Source organism: Rhinoderma darwinii, chromosome 8 (assembly GCF_050947455.1).
Source record: "Rhinoderma darwinii isolate aRhiDar2 chromosome 8, aRhiDar2.hap1, whole genome shotgun sequence".
In the NCBI taxonomy this organism is placed as follows: Eukaryota; Metazoa; Chordata; class Amphibia; order Anura; family Rhinodermatidae; genus Rhinoderma; species Rhinoderma darwinii.
The window spans coordinates 30,077,985-30,099,209 of NC_134694.1; the positions used below are offsets into that span (position 1 = coordinate 30,077,985).

General features: G+C 41.6%; 1 protein-coding gene across 1 annotated transcript in view; it reads right to left on the minus strand.

Annotated features, from left to right (window-relative positions):
• Nucleotides 1-21,225, minus strand: part of ASTN2 (astrotactin 2) — a 647,867-nt gene that overhangs the window by 394,447 nt on the left and 232,195 nt on the right. The window contains exon 5 of the mRNA XM_075835545.1: nucleotides 4,384-4,530. Within this exon, the coding sequence (XP_075691660.1) occupies nucleotides 4,384-4,530 (147 nt within the window). The remainder of the gene's footprint in view (nucleotides 1-4,383; nucleotides 4,531-21,225) is intronic.

The following is a 21,225-nucleotide window of genomic DNA, read 5'->3' on the forward strand; positions in this document are numbered from 1 at the left end:
AATTCCCCATTATAAATAATATATTTATATGTCCTCCTACATCTTCTCTGAACCCTGTCCGAATCTAGGAGGAAACGCGTCGGGTGGACAGAGCAAAATAGGGGTACTTTAAAGGCAGGTTCCCATTTAGGGTCACTCTTTTCAGGGTAATTGCCCATTTTTCAAGGCGGGCAGGACTAGAAAAAAGAATAATGTCAATTATTTAATTGTATTGTCCTCCTTGCTCCCACAGGAGTTTTTTCCTTCCACGCAGCATACATCTATAAAAACGCCTGAACTACGGCATACAAACTCATAGTATTACATCCAAAGTAATGAATTACTGTAGGAACTAAAATTATTTTTCTTTGGAGCTTAAAATTGCTTGGTTCTAATTTTTTAGAATCATTGCGAAACATGGACTATTTTTCCTTATGCGTTTCTAGCTGTTCTTTCTAGTCATTTATATTTGCCTTCTTATCTTGATCCTATTTCCATTGTTTGTCCTGGTGTCTCCAACAACTTAAGGGCCCTTTCACATCAGCGTTCCTTTCCGCTGAGGGGTTCCATCGGAGGTTTCCGTCGGGTTAACCCCTCAATAGAAAGGCAATGGTGAGGGAAACGGAAGCTAAGGTTTCAATTTGCCTCTCTGTTGAAGGGTTAACCCGACGGAAACCTCCGATGGAACCCCTTAGCGGAAAGGAACGCTGACCTGAACACAGCCTTAGGCCCTTTTACATGGGCCAATGATCGGGTCATTTTCTTGTTTAAACAGGGCAATGATTAGACGACGAACGAGCAAACTCTGCCGTCGAATCGTTAACTGTATGGGGACCGAATAAACAATTGTTCGACCTCAAACAGTTTACCGTGTAAAGGGCCGTTAAACGAGCGCCGATGGATCTGTAATTATCGACAATCAGCGCTCGTTATATCTGCCCGTGTAATCCCCGCTTATGACATCTAAGTATTTGTATTAGGCAGATGCTATGGGCAAAATTACTTAACGTTGCAGGAGTGCTGTTCTTTTGTTGACTGCCCTGAGACAACCTCGTTGAACAGCCTCCCAGATTTACAGTAGATTTTTAAATGTTCCTAGTGGACTGCTTAAACTTAGAAGGTTTTACAATCCTCAAATGTACAATTTTCCACTGAGAACTACAGAATCATAGATAACTTAGAAAAAACAAGTAAGCAATGGACTTAATGTGCTCTACCTATTTCAGCAAATAAAATAAAACATGATAAGGCTCAAGTGAAGATAACATGGTTTCTGCATTCCAGCCACTGCATTTCTATTGGCGAGGCTTAGATGATATTTAATGGTCTATTAACATCTAATGAATTCTCACTAGCTAACTTTCAGCTACGGAGACAAGTGAAGTAAACTGTGCAGTTATCCTCGTCCAAGACCGTATTATTTATATTTAGAGATAAGCTATAGGTATTTATGATGGCGAAAGTTATTTGGAGGTGGCAGTAAAGGGCAACTTATGCCTTTCACATGGTGGAACATAGTAATCCCGGAGCACAACCTTCAATCTTCAACAATATCCCGGAATAATGTGTAGCAACCTGGGGCAGGTGTCCCTATGGCATAAACTAAATCAATATATAGAAAGTATATTCAAATTATATTACATAATTATTATAAAATATAATTATAAAATTATTTTTAATTGATATTACCTCAATAGTTATATAGTTACATAGTTAGAACGGTTGCAAAAAGACACATGTCCATCATGTTCAACCAAGAGCTAAATACAAAAGTGTAGTTAAACTTTCCTTCACCCGGGGGAAAGATTCAGTTTGGCGCCCCCTCTCCATCTGAAACTTAACTCCTTTCACTGATACCCCCTATTTTAGGAGTTCCCCCCACTCAACGGTACCCCTTAAGCCATCCACTTAGCAATAATGGCCCATTAAATAAAACTTAGACTCGTTCCCACAGTGAATACAGGTGCAGGCTTCCTCAGCCAGTTTAGGCCTGCAGCCTGTGAGATGCTGAGACACGTTCACTACACAGGCCGGTGTGATGCTACAACGTCATCTCGACAGCCTTCGCAGGAATCCCATTCCAGCGTTTCATACCCTGCAGGTCTAAATTGGCGTGTAAACTATCAGAGTGAGCGGCAAGTCAGGAAGTGCCGTTCAACTGTAACTGCATCCTGAGGACGCACTTGCCATTTGTTTTAGTGATCAGCGAGGATTAGAACGGTCTGACTCCCACTGATTGGATATTGATAACATCTACTAGCTATATGCTATTAATGTCTTTACTGAAACCCCTTTAATGATTGCATGCTGCCTTTTTAAGTTGTGAGCCTATTACCCTTTCCTTTTTTTTGTAGAAAGGATTTAATGGTGTAGAGTTGGCTGTCAGGAAATTCTAGAGGCAGAAAGAAAGATGTGGGGAGCAGCTTCCTCTTCTTGAACTATGAACCCTGGGGGTGTGAGATTGAATTTCAGGAGGTGCAGATTTTACGGTTTACAATAATTATTAGTAAACTAGAATCTAATTGCTCAAACTTATATTTTAATTTTATGCATTGAATTTAAAGCTTATTTCTTTAAGTTCTTTTTGTTCATTTTCAGTATTGTATGTAGTTAAATTTGTGGTTAAAAAATTAGAAATTAGACTTCATCTTTAAATGTGATATTAGTTTGAGGCCACTGATATTGGTGTTGCTAGAGTTAGCAAGAAATAATAAACAAAATAAAATAAAAACATGAATCAAGCTAAAACAAAATTAATTCCCCCAAGACATTACGTGGGGCTTCCATTCAGCGCTTGCGTTCGAACTTTCCGTCTGAGGAATCGGTGAACGTAAAGCCAAACGGAAACCATAGCTTCCCTTGGCATTATCATTAATTTCAATGAAAATGCTTCCGCTGCAGTTGGTTTCCGCTTTCAATTACGTAAAGATTACGTTCTTTTTGCGAAAACAATAGCACAGTCGACTACGCTATTGTTTCCACGAATAACACTGAAACTGTACGGAACGGAAACAAACGGAAACCAATGACAATGGAATCATTACCATTGAAATCAATGGTAATGCAAAGGAAAGCTATGGTTTCCATTTAGTTTTATGATCATCTTTTCTTCCGACAGAAAGGTCAAACAGAACCGATGAACGGAAGCCTGACGCTGATGTGAACACAGCCTTAGGCTATAATCTTAATAACCTAAACTACAACTACTACCTACCTACCTACCTGTATCCTGTATGCAGAGCAGCTGTATCTAGCGCTGCAACCTGAATCTGTCAGGTCAGCGGCACTGATGGGTTCATTGTCAATGGGTCCTGCGTGTCTCTGACATGCAGGATCTACCTGTTATTGATCGCATCTATGTTATGAATCGAATGTGATCGGTAACAGTTCGATCCAGCGTGTCAGAGACACGTAGGACCCACTGATACTTCATATCTATTTATTTTATCACCTATTTTAATATATAGATATCTATACTATTGGGATAAATATGAATGGATAGTAGTATACCTTGACAACACATAACAAGCTACCACTGCTAAAGTTTTACAATCCTACGTAGAGAGACTAAAAGCTAAACTAAGGAATGAAGAGGCCAATTGCAAATTCTCACAGTCTCATAACTTTAAAGAGGACCTGTCACTTGGTCATATAAGTTAAACTGGTTATCTGACCTGAATAGCACTGCCTCCCTGATTCCAGCGCTATTTTTTTCTTTCTGGGACTTCCCCGTTCCAAAGATATGGCCCACTGTTGTGTCAGCTCCCTATATGCTAATTTGCTGTAGCTAGGAAACAGGTCTTGAACTACCTTCAAGCTGCCCAACGCTGATTGGACAGCATCAGAGGCAGGGAAGCTAGCTCCACCCTGTTGACTAACTACAGCAAATTAGCATATAGGGAGCCAACACAACAGTGGGCCATATCTCTGGAATAGGGAGGTCTAGGAAAAAAAGTAAAATAGCATTGGAATCAGGGAAACAGCGCTATTCAAGTCAGTAAACCAGTTCAACTTATATGACTTAGTGTCAGGTCCTCTTTAAGAAGGAGTACATTGGCCTCTTGTCGGCTTTTATTCTGCTAATTCAGAAGGTGTGAGTCATACATACTCTTCCATCTCCATAGTTTTCCTTTCTTACATCAGATATTTTTTCTTACATTAAGATAGTATCTAGTTGTGGTAAACATTGACACATGTATTATATGTAATGACATAGCAGGTAAAACAAGAAGTATTGACTGTAGGGGAAGGTTTAGAACAGAATATTAATAGGATGTCTAAAACGTTCTTACTGCTGCATCTGTCCCTCCATTTCGTCACCTTGTTTCTTCAAAAGCTTCTTTTTGTTATTAAATTGTTCCACTGTGTAAAACCTCACTCTTTTAGTGCCCTTCACTCTCTCACCATCCGCGATGAAGTGTTCTGGCACATGTAGTGTGACCTTCACGGTGAGTGGGCAGGATATTTGCGACCCACACACTACAGCCAACACGCAGGCACTCACCCCGACCAACGTCAGGGCTGTTCGGCTTAGTGGACTCTTCAGAGAACCTGAAAATTGGAAAAGTAAAAAAAACAACAAATGTATAATTAGATATGTTATTAAATGTTCATAAAAGCTTGGGGCTAAATGTATACTATGAGTAAATGTGTTGCCTGTTTTAAACAGTACGTACCGTACATACTCTGGAGCAAAAAACAATATGCAAGGGATACAAGGAAGCAATTTCATGTACCCCACAACACTTAAAGTGGAATACAATCTGTATAGCTACACAGCAAGGATTCTTAACACTAACAGATAGCTAGCAACACATAAAAATACATTTAACCATAACCTTCTATATGATTGCTTCTGTATAAAGTGTTTGAATGGTCTCTTAGGAGCAATTGAGTTCAACACTGAAAACCAGAATCCATGATATTGAACCTTTAAAAGACAGTAAGTGACAAAAGAGGGTGCTAAAGACTCTATAGAATTGATAACTAGATTGACATAGTTGAAAAGTAAGGTTGTAAATATTAGATATTAATTAAGTAACTGTAACTTATAATCATAATAAAAATAAAATAAACTTGGACAAAGAGATTTATAAAAGCTAGCATCAATAGGGTTCCTGTAGGTAACATCCTAACGTTCCTTCACTTTTATCCTCTAATGTATTAACTACCGCCACAGTATTTTAACATAGACTTTTCAGTTGCAACTTAGAAAATAAGAACAAATATGTGATTGCTCGACTACAGATTCCGCAATCCGTAAATTAATCCACCTCATATGAACATGGACTGCGGCCTCGTGGCTATATAACGGATCCATAAGACAGCACCCATAGCCTGCTCTAGGTCCATATTGTGCCTGACTTTATACAAAGGCCTGCAGAGGTTTTTTTCTTATGGATTCCATTGCATGCCATATTATGTAAATGTTTTACCTTAGAAACTATAGGAGAATACGGTGCCTTCATTTACCCTAATATCACAGCCTGAGCAGGGTAATAATATGGCTAAACTGCAGCCAAGTTTCTTTTCCCCTTCACTGTTGTCAACAGTGACAAAGCTGAATTTTTGAACTTGGATTCATAGCTGACAGTTTGGTTGCTAGCCAAACACTACCTAGCAACAAGTCTGTTCTCCAACAACCAGTCCTTCTAAGATAACAAAGATCTTCTGTCTATTTTTCTGGGAAAGGTTTATTTTGCCAAGTAAAAGACTACAATACAATAATGATATACTAAGTAGTACATAATATCATTGACCGATTAGTACACATAATATTCAGAATCTTTAAAAAGTATCTGTCATCAGATTCCACAATACAACTACTTACACCATCATTTAATCTCCCAGATCCGATGAGACTGATGTACTCACTTTTTTTTTTAAGTTGGCTGCGGGCCCCTTTACCTATTGGGCTCGTGCATATGCACAGGTTGCACATATGGTATGTCCTTCCCTGATTCATACATGATACCAGTATTTTTTTTCATCCTGATTTTTTCTCTTAACATATACAAGCCCTTACCTCTCTTCCGAAGTGACAATTGTCATACCAGTAAGGACAAATTCAGACGACCGTAGCATTAGTTAAAATAACAGCTGTCACGCGGACGCATGTATTTTAATGGGGCCCTTTACATGGCCATTGTTTCAATGGACCGTGTGAAGGGTCAGTTGAAAAATAGAACATGTCATATTTTCTTCCATTTTCACTAGTCCCTCGATAGACTCAAGTCTATGAGGGATCCGTGAAAACGGGACCCGCCCGGGTGCAACTTGGACAAGAAAAACTGACGTTTTTCACATCCGAGTTTGCACTCGTTCGTGTGAATCTGGAGTAAGAGTCACTTTAAGTGTCTCCAAATAGATTTCTGGTTGTCAAAATAAATATATGGGTATAATACTGGCTATTAGTTGCCATAATAATGCCTTTTGTTGAAAAAAGAACAACAGTAACTGAGTTATTTCATACTTTAAACTAGACTATATTACATGTTATTAGATATGTACAATTTAAGGACAACGTCATAGGGCCTTCATCTTTCCACATTTGAGACATTGTGGTTTATATTTGGGGATGGATAAAATATGGTAAATTAATTCGGTGACTACTTTCTCTACTTGAGTCTATGGAGATCTATGTGTCACCCATCACAGGCGTTAGCAGTTCCTGTACCACACTACTTTTGCACAGGGGGGACAGAAACTTCTATCATCAGCTACCACTGATACTTAGACAGGTTCCTGTCACAAAGGTATAATGTAGAAGAATATAGTGCAGCCTCCGTGCCTGTATACTTATGGTTTCTCAGCTTATTTAGGAGACTAAAGAGAGAATGATAATCACAGTTTCCCCCAGCATGCAGAAATGGTATGGTCTTTAGCTGGTCATGTGATGCTGTGTTGAAGCATCATGGGATTGATTGTAAATCAGAGTGGAAGAGAAAGCTGGGGAAATCTAAGAATCAAGATGGAGGCTTTTTCTAAGCACAGACAAGGCAGCAGTTCAATAAGTAAGTACAGTATACATAAAAGAAGTGTAGAATGTGGTATACAGATAGGTGGGGGTGAAGACATGGAAAGTTGTGTTTCCACTGGAGGTCTTCTTTAAAACCCCTTCCCGACATCCGCACGTCGGGTGGAGGAGTATGGAGCGGGTTAACAGGCTGAGCCCGCTCCATAGAATGAGCGTTTCAGCAGTGTGTTACAGCCGACACTTCCGGGTAACAAGCGGTATTCCGCTAGTTTAACCCGTTAAATGCCGCAGTCAATAGCGGCATTTAAATGACTAAAAACATAGGGGGTGACCCGCTGTAATGTTCCAACAGCCCCTGCACTGTGCGATCAGGGCGTGCCGTTAGTTGGCATGGCAGCCTCGGTGACCCTCCGGTAGGGCTTCATAGGAGACTGTCCATAGGAGACTGTCAGTATCACGATATACTGCAATACATTAGTTTAAATAAAAAGTTTAAAAAAAAACTTTTACCATTTTCCCTCAAGCACAATGTAAAAAAAAAATTAACATAACTGGTATCGACGCGTCCGTAAAAGTTTGAACTATTACAATATATCATTACTTAGTTCGCGCGGTGAAAGCCGTAAAAAATGAAGAATTCAGAACTGCTGTTTTGTGGTCACTTTATCTCCCACAAAAAATGAAATAAAAAGTGATAAAAAAGTCTCATATACCGCTAAATCGACGGAAAAATAAAAAAGTTATGGCTCTCAGAATATGGCGACAAAACTCAAAGTTTAATTTAAAAATTTTGGTTTACGGTGAACGCCGTAAAAACAAAACCACCTAAAAAATTGAGGAATCACTGTTTTTTTTCCTATTCCACCCCACAAATATTTTTCCCCGGTTTCCCACTATATTACATGGCACAATAAATGATGCTGTGAAAATCTACAACTCGTCCTGCAAAAAACAAGCCCTCATAAGGCAATATTGATGGAAAAATAAAAATGTTACGGCTTTTGGAATGTGGGGAGGAAAAAACTAAGGAAAAAAACCCGAAAAAGAAGCCAGAACGTCAGCAACGCTCTGGCTGGGGATTCCGCTCCTAGAGGGAGCCCCAATTGCGCTATCTACGGGGAGGGCACGGTGTAGCACTACCTTCAGTGTGGGGTGTATGTGGATCTATCCACAGGGGGGAAAGTGCGTCGCTATCTGCAGGGGGATATGTGGCACTATCTACAGGGGGTATGTGGCACTATCAAAAGGAGGGGTGTGTAGTACTATCTTTAAGGGGGTGTGGCACTATCTACATGGGCACTGTTGCATTATATGGGCACCTTCTATATGGGACACTGTGGTGCTATCTACATTGTCACAGTGTGACACTATCTACATGGGCACTGTGACACTATGTGGGCACTGGCACATTATATGTGGGCACTATGGCACTTTATATGTGGGCACTGTGACACTATGTGGGCACTAGCCACAGTGGGAACTGTGACACTATCTACAGGGGCATTACAGCATTATCTACATGGGCACTCTGGTGTTTTCAGGGGATTTGGACAAAAATAACCCTGACAAACTAAATTCATCAGTTTTTTTAATGGCCGTGAAAAACGGATAACAAACGGATGACAAACGGACTGGAAATGGATGAAAATTTGGAGACACAGTGATGCAAAACGGCCATAAAAAAACTGACGGTTGATCAGTTTTTAAGGGACATTTTTTTTCACTGTCATGTGAATGTAGTCTTAACTTTAAGGGCATGTTCACACGTGGTGGAATTGCTGTGGAATTCCGCTGCGGACAGTCCGCAGTGGAATTCTGCGGCGGGCGTTTTTTTCATTTCTTTCTATACATATTTAGGAATGTTAGTTCAGACGTTGCAGAAAATTACTTTGCGGAAATTAGGCTGCAATGCAGAAGAAGCGGAATTTCACTGCGGATTTCAGCCTTTGCAATGCAAAAACTGAAATCTGTGGCAAATTACCTGTCAAAAATGCAAATGTTGGTGCAGATTCGTTGCGTAATTGCCCCAAATCTGCACAAACATTTGCAGCAGAAGAATTCCGCCACGTCTGAACGTGCCCTTACCCTTTGCGTCTGCAGCCACTTTTGACCTTCCTGACAGACTCATTTTTCAAATCTGACATGTCACAATTTATGTGGTAATAACTTTGGAATGCTTTTACCTATCCAAGCGATTCCGAGATAGTTTTCTTGTGACACATGAGACTTTATGTTACTGGTAAAAAAAAAATTGATACATTCAGTATTTAATTATAAAAACCACCAAAATTGTTCGAAAAAATCAAAAATATGCATTTTTAAATGTTTTAATGTATCTTTTTGTACAACAGATAATTATACCACACAAAATAGTTGCTGATTAACATTTCTCATATGTCTACATTAGATTGGCATTGTTTTTTGAACGTCCTTTTATTTTTCTAGGATGTTACAAGGCTTTGAACTTTAGCAGAAATATCTCGGTTTTTTTCAGGGACCAGTTCAATTGTGAAGTGGCTTTGAGTGACCTATATGTTATAAACCCCCATAAAATCACCCCAGTTTAAAAACTGCACACTCAAAGTATTCAAAACGGCATTTAGAAAGTTTCTTAACCCTTTAGGCGTTCCACAAGAATTATAGCAAATTACAGGTAAAAATTTCAAATTTCATTTTTTTTGTCGGAACTAAATTTCAATCCTTTTTTTTCTGTAACAGAGAAGGTTTTACGAAAAAGAAACGCAACTCAATATTTATTTCCCAGATTCTGCAGTTTTTAGAAATATTCCACATGTGACCCTAGTGTGCTAATTTACTGAAGCACAGGCCTCTGAAGCAAAAGAACACCTAGTGGATTTACGGGCCTTCTTTTTATTAGATTATATTTTAGGCACCATGTCAGGTTTGAAGAGGTCTAGTGATGCCAAAACTAAGGAAACACCTAAAAAAAGACCCCAATTTGGAAACTACACCCCACAAGCAATACATCTAGGGGTGTTGTGAGCATTTTGATCCCACAGGTGTTTCATAGATTTTATTAGAATTTGGACGTGAAAATTAAACATTTTAAATTTTTCCAATAAGATGTCGTTTTAGCTAAAAATCAAAATAAATTTCCACAAGTAATAAAGAAGAAAAAGCCCCCCCCCCCCCAATATCTATAAAGCAACTTCTCCAGAATACGGAAATAACCCATATGTGGTCATAAACTGATGTTTGGGCACTAGGCAGGGCTCATGAGGGAAGGAGCGCCATTTGGCTTTTGGAGCACAGATTTTGCTGGATTAGTTTCTGGGCACCATGTCGCGTTTGCAAAGCCCCTAAGGTACCAGTAAAGTAGAAACACCCCAAAAGTGACTCCATTTAGGAAACTACACCCCTTGAGGAATTCATGTAGGGGTGTAGTTAGCATTTTGACCCCACAGGTGTTTCATAGGTTTTAGTAGAATCGGGCAGTTTTAAAAAAAACTAATAATTTTTTCCAATAAGACGTAACTTTAACGCAATATTTTTTCTTTTCTCAACAAAAAAAGGAGAAAAAGAACCCCAACATTTGTAAATTCCCCATATGTGGTCATAAACGGCTGTTTAGGCACTCAGTAGGGCTCAAAAGGGAGGGAGCGCCATTTGGCTTTTGGAGTGCAGATTTTGCTGGAGTGGTTTCTGTGAGCTATGTCGCTTTTGCAAAGCCCCTGTAGGACTAAAATAGTGGAAACCCCCCTGAAGTGACCTCATTTTGGAAAATACACCCCTCAAGGTATTCACCTAGAGGTGTAGTGAGCATGTTAACCCCACAGGTGTTTTCCAGAGATTAGTGTACACTCGATGTTGCAGAGTGATAATGGCAATTTTTCAAAAGATATGCCAATATATGGTGCCCGCATACCACGATAACAGGACAGCTCTCTAATTATTATGCTGTTATTTCCGGTTTTAGAAACACCCTACATGTGGCCCTAATCTTTTGCCTGGACTTTTAACAGGGCTCAGGAATGAAAGAGTACCATGCGAAATTGACACCACTGACAGAAAAGCCGATTAGGCTCCGCCTCCGGGCAGGGCCTATTCGGCTTCCATAATGGCAGACCTGGAGGCCATTGTTAGGCCTCCTGTTGCCATAGCAGCCATCGGCACCGTCGCAGGGATTCCGATTTGCTTTAAACTCCTAAGATGCAGTGATCGCTTTCGATCGCTGCATCTAATGGGTTAATGGCAGGAATTGTAGCTAGCTCTGGTTCCTGTCATTACAGTAGGTTGACAGCTGTAACATACAGCTTGCACTCGCTGCTGATGACACAGGTTCAGCTCTCCAGGCGGGGACTCGGTGGCTTCCGTACTAGGCAGACCAGGGGGCCAGTGTTAGCCTCGGTTGCCATTGTAGCTATCGGCACCCCGGCGATTTCGTAACTGGGATGGCGATTGGCTATAAATACCTTAAATGCAGTGATCGCTTTTGACTGCTTCATTTAAGGGGTTAATGGCAGGGATAGAGCTAACTTCAGTTCCCGCTATTACGGCAGGGCGTTAGGTGTAACATACAGCTGAATGCTAGACCCTAGTAGTTGGCAGGTATATGATTAATACGAAAAAACTGATGTGCCTAAGGCACACTGATGTGTCTCAGTTGGGTCTCAGTGTGCCTTAGGCACATCAGTCTTTTCGTATTAACATACAGATGACACCCGGGGATGATGGCACGGACTCAGCTTCTGAGCCTGTGCCATCCATTTGTCGTATGGATACGGCAATTTGCGGGAAACACTTGATTTCCATGACGTATCTATACGACAAATGTCGGGAAGCGGTTCAAATGACCTACTCTTTAACATTCTTGTCCTAGTCAGAGACAGCCCTTATCCTCAAATGATGCTTTAGCTACATTATTTGGCAAAAAGTATGTGAACACCTAACCATCACTCTAATATGAGTTTGTGGGGCATCCCATTTCGTTAATATGGAGTTGGCTGCCCTTTTGCTGCTATAACAGCCTCCATTCTTCTGGGAAGGTTTTCAATAAAATTTGACCATTCAGCCAAAGAACCATGATATTGAGGTCAGGGCTCTGTGCAGGCCACTGGAGTTCCTCCACACCAAACTCATTAAACTATATCTTTAAGGACCTCGCTTTCTATACAAGGGGCATAGTCTTGCTGGAACAGGAAAGGGCCTGCCTGTTGCCACAAAGTTGTAAGTACCTTTATACCACCGCAGACGAAACTTGGCATTGTGCATGGTGATCTTAGGCTTGTGTGCAGCTGCTCAACCATGAAAATCCATCAGCACAGTTCTTGTGCTGATGTCACTTCAAGAGTTAGTTTGAAACTCTTTAGTAAGTGATACAACAGATAGGCTTTTTTTACACGCCACTCTCTTTAAGGGCTTGTTCCCACAGAGTATTTTGACAAGCTTTTTGGAGCGGATACCGATCCGCAAAACTCGTCAAAAACCGGCCGAAAATGCCTACCATTGATTTCAATTGTAGGCAGGGGCGGTTTTCTCCCGTGAGCTGTAAAACCGCCTCGCGGGAGAAAGAAGGGACATGCCCTATCTTCGCGCATTTACGCCTCTGACCTCCCAAACGCAGCATAAAAAACGTCATCAAAACTGCGTGTGTGATCCTAGCCTAAGGATGGTCGTTGGGTCAGATAGCATGAATTCACATGCGGCAGAAATGTCTGCAATTGAAAAATCTAATCTATACATCTGAATGGGATTGTTTCTGCAGCACGTGCATGGATGGGTCAAATGAATGGGACAGTTGCAGAAATTTGCACAACATATTTGCCGCATGTGAATTCACCTTAACAATGTAAAAGAAAATATTTATTGGAAAGGATCATTCATCATTATTGGAATAACCTATTGCTTCTCCCCGGCATTCTTGCCTGATTGTGTTTGCTAGCTGGGAATCCTATCCTCTTTTCCAATCTCCTCTGCTTATATTCCAAAATAGTTATGATTATATTGAAATCATGAGAATTTCAGTTCCATCCGTCCCGTCTTAGCTGGTATATACTGTAAATACACATACTTAGGGCATGGTCACACGTGGCAGATGTTGATGCAGATTTGGGGTAATTACGCAACGAATCTGCACCAACATTTGCATATTTGACAGGTAATTCAGACGTTGCAGAAAACACAGCGGACTTGCCACAGATTTCAGTTTTTGCATTGCAAAGGCTGAAATACGTAGTGAAATGCTGCTTCGCAGCCTATGGTCCGCAGCGGAGTTTTCCGCAACGTCTGAACTAACTTGCCTAAAAATGTATTGAAACAAATGTAAAAAACGGCCGCTGGAGAATTCCACTGCAGACTGTCCGCAGCGGAATTCCACAGCATTTCTGCCACGTGTGAACATGCCCTTAGTTAGAGTGGCTCCCTGAGATCGACTATTTTCCAAGCAGTTGAGTGATTGCTGTATCTGCGTGGTATTGTGGGATATGACAGTTGTGCAGACAAGAGTTTGGCAGGAATGTTTTTTGCTATTTGTACTTTTCTTATGATTTTACCGCAAGCCAGTCAGATCCTTAGGCTTCCATTGTTAGAATATAACCATGTATCCTTGTCACATACTCTATCAAACAATTATTTGTTTTCGTCTGTCTTTTTATGTAAATAGCTTTATTTATGCTGCTAGGGGATGAATTATTGAATTGGTTTGTTCCTTTAGCATTTTGGTGAGTTTATATGTCTGTCTATTTCTTTCTTTTTCTTGGGGCCCAGTAATACACTCCTACAGAGAGGCAAAGGGCGGGTTCACACATGGCGGATTTTCACTTAAATTCCGCTGCGGACACTCCGCAGCGTTAATCCGCAGCGGAGCCGTTTCTCCATTGACTTTCACTTTAATTTCGCAGTGTTCGTTTACACGATGCGTACAATTCCGCTGCGGAGCATAGGCTGCGGAGCGGAATGTGGTGTCCGCAGCATGCTCTGTCTGTTGCGGAGCAGTGGCGGACTGGTTGCGGACTCATGGCGGAATTTCTCCATTGACTTCAATGGAGATTCTAAGTTCCGCAATGAAGTCCGCAGCTGTCATGCACATGTTATGTGTGGTGCGGAGCGTATTGGTTTTTTAACATGACATTTCTTCATTCTGGCTGGACCTATGTATTTCTAGGTCTACAGCCAGACTGAGGAAGTCAATGGGGCTCCCGTAATGACGGGAGCGTTGCTAGGAGACGTCAGTAAATAGTCACTGTCCAGGGTGCTGAAAGAGTTAAGCGATCGGCAGTAACTGTTTCTGCACCCGGGACAGTGACTACCGATCCCAATATACATGTATCTGTAAAAAAACATATAAGTTCATACTTACCGAGAACTCCCTGTTTCTGTCTCCAGTCCGGCCTCCCAGGATGACGTTTCAGTGGAAGTGACGGCTGCAGCCAATCACAGGCCAAGCACAGGCTGCAGCGGTCACATGGACTGGCGCGTCATCCAGGGAGGTCGGGCTGGATGCCGAAGGAGGGACGCGTCATCAAGACAACGGGCGGTAAGTATGAATTTCTTTTACTTTCACTAGGGAAAGTGCTGTCCCTTCTCTCTATCCTGCACTGATAGGGAGAAGGGAAGCACTTTTCCTGCAGTCCGCAGCGGCCAGTCCGCATCAATTTTCTGCACATTTTGTGCAGATCCGCAGCCGTAATCCGCAACCCGGATTAGGTGCGGCATTGATGCGGACAGTTGCGGAGGAATTCCGCCATGTGTGGTCATGCCCAAATTATGTTTATTTCCTACAATTTACTAAGTATTATGATAAAAATAATGATTTTGTTTGTGGAATTTGAGCTAAACAAATCTAAAAGCTAAATGTATCTGTATCTTTTTAATCTGGGTTCACATGGTGTGTTTTTGTTGCATTTTTAGCATGCATTTTTTTGTTTTGGTTGATGAACTCCCATTGGGGGACAAGGGGGTTTATCTACCAAAACAAAAAAACACAGCATATGAACTCAGTCTTAGAAGTCTGGGATATATGGAATTGACATACAAAGGAATGTTGATTAAACCAGCCCCCAAGCATAGCCCAATAGACCATGTCTTGAATATTTCCCATACAGAAAACACATGTGCTAATTACTGATATAGTTAAACCTGTGGATCAACTTTAACTTGATCGGCACTAACATTATAAAATTGCTCAGGAGAACACAGGAGCCACTGTCAGCCGAGCCGTCAGTGCAGCTCACTGTCGGATTCTGCAGCTTCTATGAATTGTGATACATATAAGCTGCAGGAGTAAAATTTTATACTTGTTTTAAGTCAATTACAAAAGTGATTTTAATCACAAAATAAATGCATTTTAATAAAAAATAAATTCTCCAAAGGTGTGCATAGCCTATAAGGCCCTTTTCCATGGGACAATGAGAGTATATATATATATTTTTTAAACTGTCCATTGGTTCCCCCCATAGGGTGAATTGTACATCAGCTAGACTTCCACTATACTTTACGTTAGTTTTCTAACGTAAATTATGATGAATTTGTTGCGCTGTGGTAACCATGCCCCCTTCTTGAAGTCTTACCCCCTTTCCACAAAAGTTCTGATTCATTTACCCCCTATCTGTACTGCTAAATAAATAAATGTTGTTTTGGTGTGCTGTGAATACAGCATTTCAGAAGTAATTTTCATGTTTTACCTCGGAAGAGCTCATTGTGGTATATAGCTCACTAGGCTTTTTTTCCCCATCTGTGATGTTAGCAGGATGGACAGCTATATAAATAGTTAGGGCTTATTCAGACGAATGTTGAAATCGTCCGTGTGACTGATGTTTTTTTAACGGCCATCACATGGGTGAATGTATTTCTATGGAGCTATTAACACGACCATTGTTTTAACGGACTATGTGAAGGGCCTGTGAAAAAATAGGAAATGTCCCATTTTTGTCCATTTTCACGGATTCCTCAATAAACTGAAGTCTATGAGGAGTCCGTGAAAATGGTTCCCACACAGCCGTTTTTCACGACCAATTTGACACACATACGTCTGAATAAGCCTTTAGTGTAATCTCGGTGCTCAGTATACACAGCATTCCAGCATTTTTCTCCACCTGCGACACAGGCAGAGCAGATAAACTATCCCTTAATGGGGTATTCCCATCTTAGGCAATTATGGCATATCCACACCTCCCTCAACCCCTGTAGCAAAATCTGCATGTGTTAAGTGCGGACTTTGCTGAGGATTTCAACCCTTTTATATGGATTTCAAAATTCTGTCTGGAGAATGTTCAGCATTTGTTCAAACCTCATCCACATGGCTGGGACTGTAATCTGCCGCAGATTTTCCACACAGAAATTCCACACAGCAAATCTACAGCATTTCTGTCCTGTGTGAATCCAGCCTAAGGCCTTATTCGGACGATCGTATTTTTCGTCCATGTGCTGTCCGTTGAAATAACGGACAGCACACTGACATGTGCAAATCAATGGGGCTCTTCACATATGCGTGTTCTTTCACACAGCATGTATCCATTGTGTGAAATTCACTGCATTTCCTTTTTTTGGTCCGTTTTTGCAAACTATGTCGCCCATGGAAGTCTATGGGTGCGTGAAAAACACGGACAGCACACGGATGTGTTTCAAGCATCAGTTGTTAAAGAAATGCTGGGGAAAAAAAATAGGAAGTGCTTGCAGAGGAGAAACACGGACGTGAGAAACTGATGCCAAACGTAAAGCAAACACTGATGCCACAAGGAACCCACACTGATGCCACACTGAAAATGCATGAAATATGTTCAATTTTTCACGGACGCAAAATGGACATGCTCATCTGAATAAGGCCTAACCGTTTTAAATAGAAGATGTTAAACTATTTGTTGCTTAAGGCTAGGGGCTTCAACAAATTTTTGTAGGGGCCATTTGCATACTTATACAAGTTAATCCTGTCCCCCTTAGTATTTGACATTTATTTAGCCTTGAAAAGAGACGACTAAGGGACATAATTAACTGGTATATATGGCCCGTACACAAATAATGGTGAAAACCTGCTCCATGTAAAATCCCCTCAAAAGACAATAGGGCACTCCCTCTGTCTAGAGGAAAAAAGGTTCACTCTCGAGAGAAGACAAGCCTTCTTTAGGGCTTGTCCACACATAACAGAATTGCTGCAGAAAATTTCTGCAGCAATTCTGTTAAAACTAGCAGACATTCCGCTGCGGAAAAACCGCACCATTTCCTGTATTTTTTACTGCAGAAAATGATGCGGATTTTCCTGCGTTTTTTTCCAATGCTGGGAGATGGTGACATCTCCTCTGAAAAACCCAGCAATTCAGTCCACTATCCGCAGCAGGAATGGATATGCTGCGGTAAGAAAGATACTCACCGCAGGTGAATTTCTGCTCGGACATTTTACACGTGTGGATGAGATTTGTTGCATCTCACCCACTTTGCTGCTACTGTATTCTGCAGTGTATTTTCCGTCTGCAATTCCAGACGGAAAATACGCAGCAATTCCGCTACGTGTGGACAAGCCCTTAGGCTAGATTCACACAGGCGCTGCGCATCTCGGATGTGAAAAACAACAGTTTTCAACGTCCGAGATGCATCCGTGCTCTGCGCTGCGGGAAGCAATATCACGCATTCCACATAGATGAGAGTCTATGGAGGGATGCGCGAAGCGTGAAAAAATAGGACATGTCCTATTTTCTCATGGACCCTTCACATGGTCCGTTGAAACAACGGCTGTGTGAACTACATTGAATTATATCGGTCCGTGTGACGGGCGCTGTTTCAACGGTCATCACACGGACGTTTAACACGTTCGTCTGAATAGAGCCTTAATGTGAGAACTGTGATTCTGTGGAATAGCCTAGCGCAGGAGCTGGTCACAGCAAAAACCGTAGATGGCTTTAAAAAAGGCTTAGATAATTTCTTATAAAAAAAATATTAGCTCCTATGTCAATGGGTAGAATTTCTGTTTCAATATTGATCCAGTCTGATCGCCACTTGGGATCAGGAGGGAAATTTTTTCCTTTTAAGGGTATGTTCACACGACCTATTTTCAGACGTAATTCAGGTGTTTTACGCCTCGAATTACGCCTGAAAAGACGGCTCCAGTATGTCTGCAAACATCTGCCCATTGCTTGCAATGGGTTTTACGATGTTCCGTTCAGACGAAGTGTAATTTTACGCGTCGCTGTCAAAAGACGGCGCGTAAAAATGCGTCCGTGTCAAAGAAGTGCATTTCACTTCTTTGGACGTTTTTGGAGCCATTTTTCATTGACTCCATTGAAAAACAGCTCCAATAACGTCCGTAATAGACGCCGCGAAAAACGCGAGTACATGCATTTACGTCAGATATTCACCTGAAAACAGCTCCGTAATTTCAGACGTATTTTGCGTTTGCGTGTGAACATACCCTTAAGGCAGATTGGTTAATGGCTCCTAGGTAATTATTATTATTTTTTTTTACCTTCCTCTGGATCAATAGGGGTAAAACAAAGTTCTATAGTTAACCCATATCCCTTCCCTTTTCCCATCTCTTGGTTGAACTTGATGATCATATGTCTTTTTTCAACAGTACTATGAGACTTTTTAACCATCAGGTGATGTCTGCAGTCCACAAAATTGCATACAACTTAATTCATTTGTTTGGACTGTAGGTGTAGCTCGATAGTTAAAGCCCCTGAAGCTGAAGCCCGTGAATATTATGAGGTTAGGGTGCCTGTACACGTAGTGGCCGTAGTGTTCCACATGGCCAAGAACCATTTCAAGGTGCTTTACCTGTACAAGCCATGCATCTGAAAATCGTGTGCGGTTTTGCCGTGTGGCACATTGTCACAGAACGGCCGCTGTGTGTACGACGCATTTAAATATATTTAATTAACAAGTAGTAAACATGTTCAAGATGCTGTGGAGGGTGGACTAAGGGCTTGTCCACATTTAGCGTAATTGATGCGTATTTTCCGTCCGGAATTGCGGACAGAAAATACGCAGCAGAATACAGTAGCAGCAAAGTAGGTGAGATTTAACAAATCTCATCCACATGCTGCGTAAAATTTCCAAGCAGAAATTCACCTGCAGTGCGTATTTTTCATGTCAATTCCTGCTGCGGAAAGTGGACTGAATTGCTGCGTTTTTCAGAGAAGATGTCACCATCTAGCAGCATTGAGAAAAACGGAGCAAATTCCGCACCATTTTCTGCAGTATAAAACGCAGGAAATGGTGCGGCTTTCCGAAGCGCAATGTCACGGAATTGCTGCAGAAATTTGTTGCAGCAATTCCGTTACGTGTGGACAAGGCCTTATTCTGAGACATTGATAATTAATCTAAATCTATATTCACACCATGCAGTTTTGACGCCGTTTTTGGTGCAAACAGAAGTGGATTAAAAATTCCCCTCTCCTTACCACTCACTCCTGGTTGTGGCTTCAAAAACTGCATAAAAAACAGCACCAACTACTAATTTACTGTGTAAATAAACCCCTAGAGATACTGAGGCATATGTATGTTATCCCGTTTTGTGGCGTAGAAAAGTCACATGCAAATGGCGCAAAAGTCACATGCTGCGGACAAAATTTTGACTTTTGTGCTGTTTCACACCAGTTTTCTAACAAAAAGTAGGCATAGCTCAGTGTAAGGGTACGGGACGACCTGCGGCCCGATGCAAATTTACTCCAGCTCACGGACAGCCAGAGCTGTGCCTTATTGACTCCAATGAAAACCAGCTGCAATTACGTCCGAAAAAGACGCCACGAAAAACGCGTGCATTTGTAAAAACGTCTGAAATTCAGGAGCTGTTTTCTCCTGAAAACAGCTCCGTAATTTCAGACGTATTTGGCATTGTCGTGTGAACATACCCTTACATTGATGCCTCAGTGGCTATTAGGGCAAAGCCACACGTGGCGGAATTGCTCTTGAATTCCGCTGCGGACACTCCGCAGCGTTAATCCGCAGCGGAGCCGTTTCTCCATTGACTTCCACTTCTATTTAGTAGCGTTCGTTTAGACGAAGCGGAAAATTCCGCTGCGGAGCATAGGCTGCGGTGCGGAATTTGGTGTCCGCAGCATGCAATGGATGTTGCGGAGTTGTGGCGGACTGGTTGCGGACTCATGGCGGAATTTCTCCATTGACTTCAATGGAGATTCTAATTTCCGCAATGAAGTCCGCAGCTGTCATGCACATGTTATGTGTGCTGCGGATGCGTCTTGCTTTTTTGACATGACATTTCTTCATTCTGGCTGGACCTATGTATTTCTAGGTCTACAGCCAGACTGAGGAAGTCAATGGGGCTCCCGTAATTACGGGAGCGTTGCTAGGCGACGTCAGTAAATAGTCACTGTCCAGGGTGCTGAAAGAGTTAAGCGATCGGCAGTAACTGTTTCTGCACCCTGGACAGTGACTACCGATCCCAATATACAGAAACCTGTAAAAAAAATAGAAGTTCATACTTACCGAGAACTCCCTGCTTCTGTCTCCAGTCCGGCTTCCCAGGATGACGTTTCAGTCTAAGTGACGGCTGCAGCCAATCACAGGCTGCAGCGGTCACATGGACTGCCGCGTCATCCAGGGAAGTCGGGCTGGATGCCGAAAGAGGGACGCGTCACCAAGACAACGGCCGGTAAGTATGAAATTCGTTTACTTTCACTAGGGAAAGTGCTGTCCCTTCTCTCTATCCTGCACTGATAGAGAGAAGGGAAGCACTTTTACCGCAGTCCGCAGCAGCTAGTCCGCATCAATTTACTGCACATTTTGGGCAGATCCGCCGCAGAATCTGCAACGCAGATTCTGTGCGGCATTGATGCGGACAGTTGCGGAGGAAATCCGCCACGTGTGGGCATGCCCTTAGGGGATGGAGAACATCAGTGGAAGGAGAATGAAGACATAGAAATCTAGGTGACCTCCATGCAGCTTAGAAATTGTATTCTTAATGTGAAGAGGATCAAGACTAAGATCACGCAATGCAGAAGTGTTTGCTGCAAAAAGAGAAATGGGACATGATGCCTCAGGTTGATCTTTCGGACTAAAAAGAAATGATATTTTCAAGGACAAACCAACAGAGAAAGATAGTGGACTCAGTGATTTTCTAACGGATTTGACTTGGGGCTTCCCCGGAGTAGAAAGAGTGTTGTAGATAGGTGCTTGAGGATGTTTAATATAGGACTTTACATTAAAGTATACAGTTGCAAGACAAAGTAAGTAAACCCTTTGGAATTACCTGGATTTCTGACTTGATTACTAATAAAATGTGGCCTGATTGTTATGTATGTTACATTTATAGGCAAACACAATCTAACTAAACTAATAACACACAAACATTTGTGTTATTG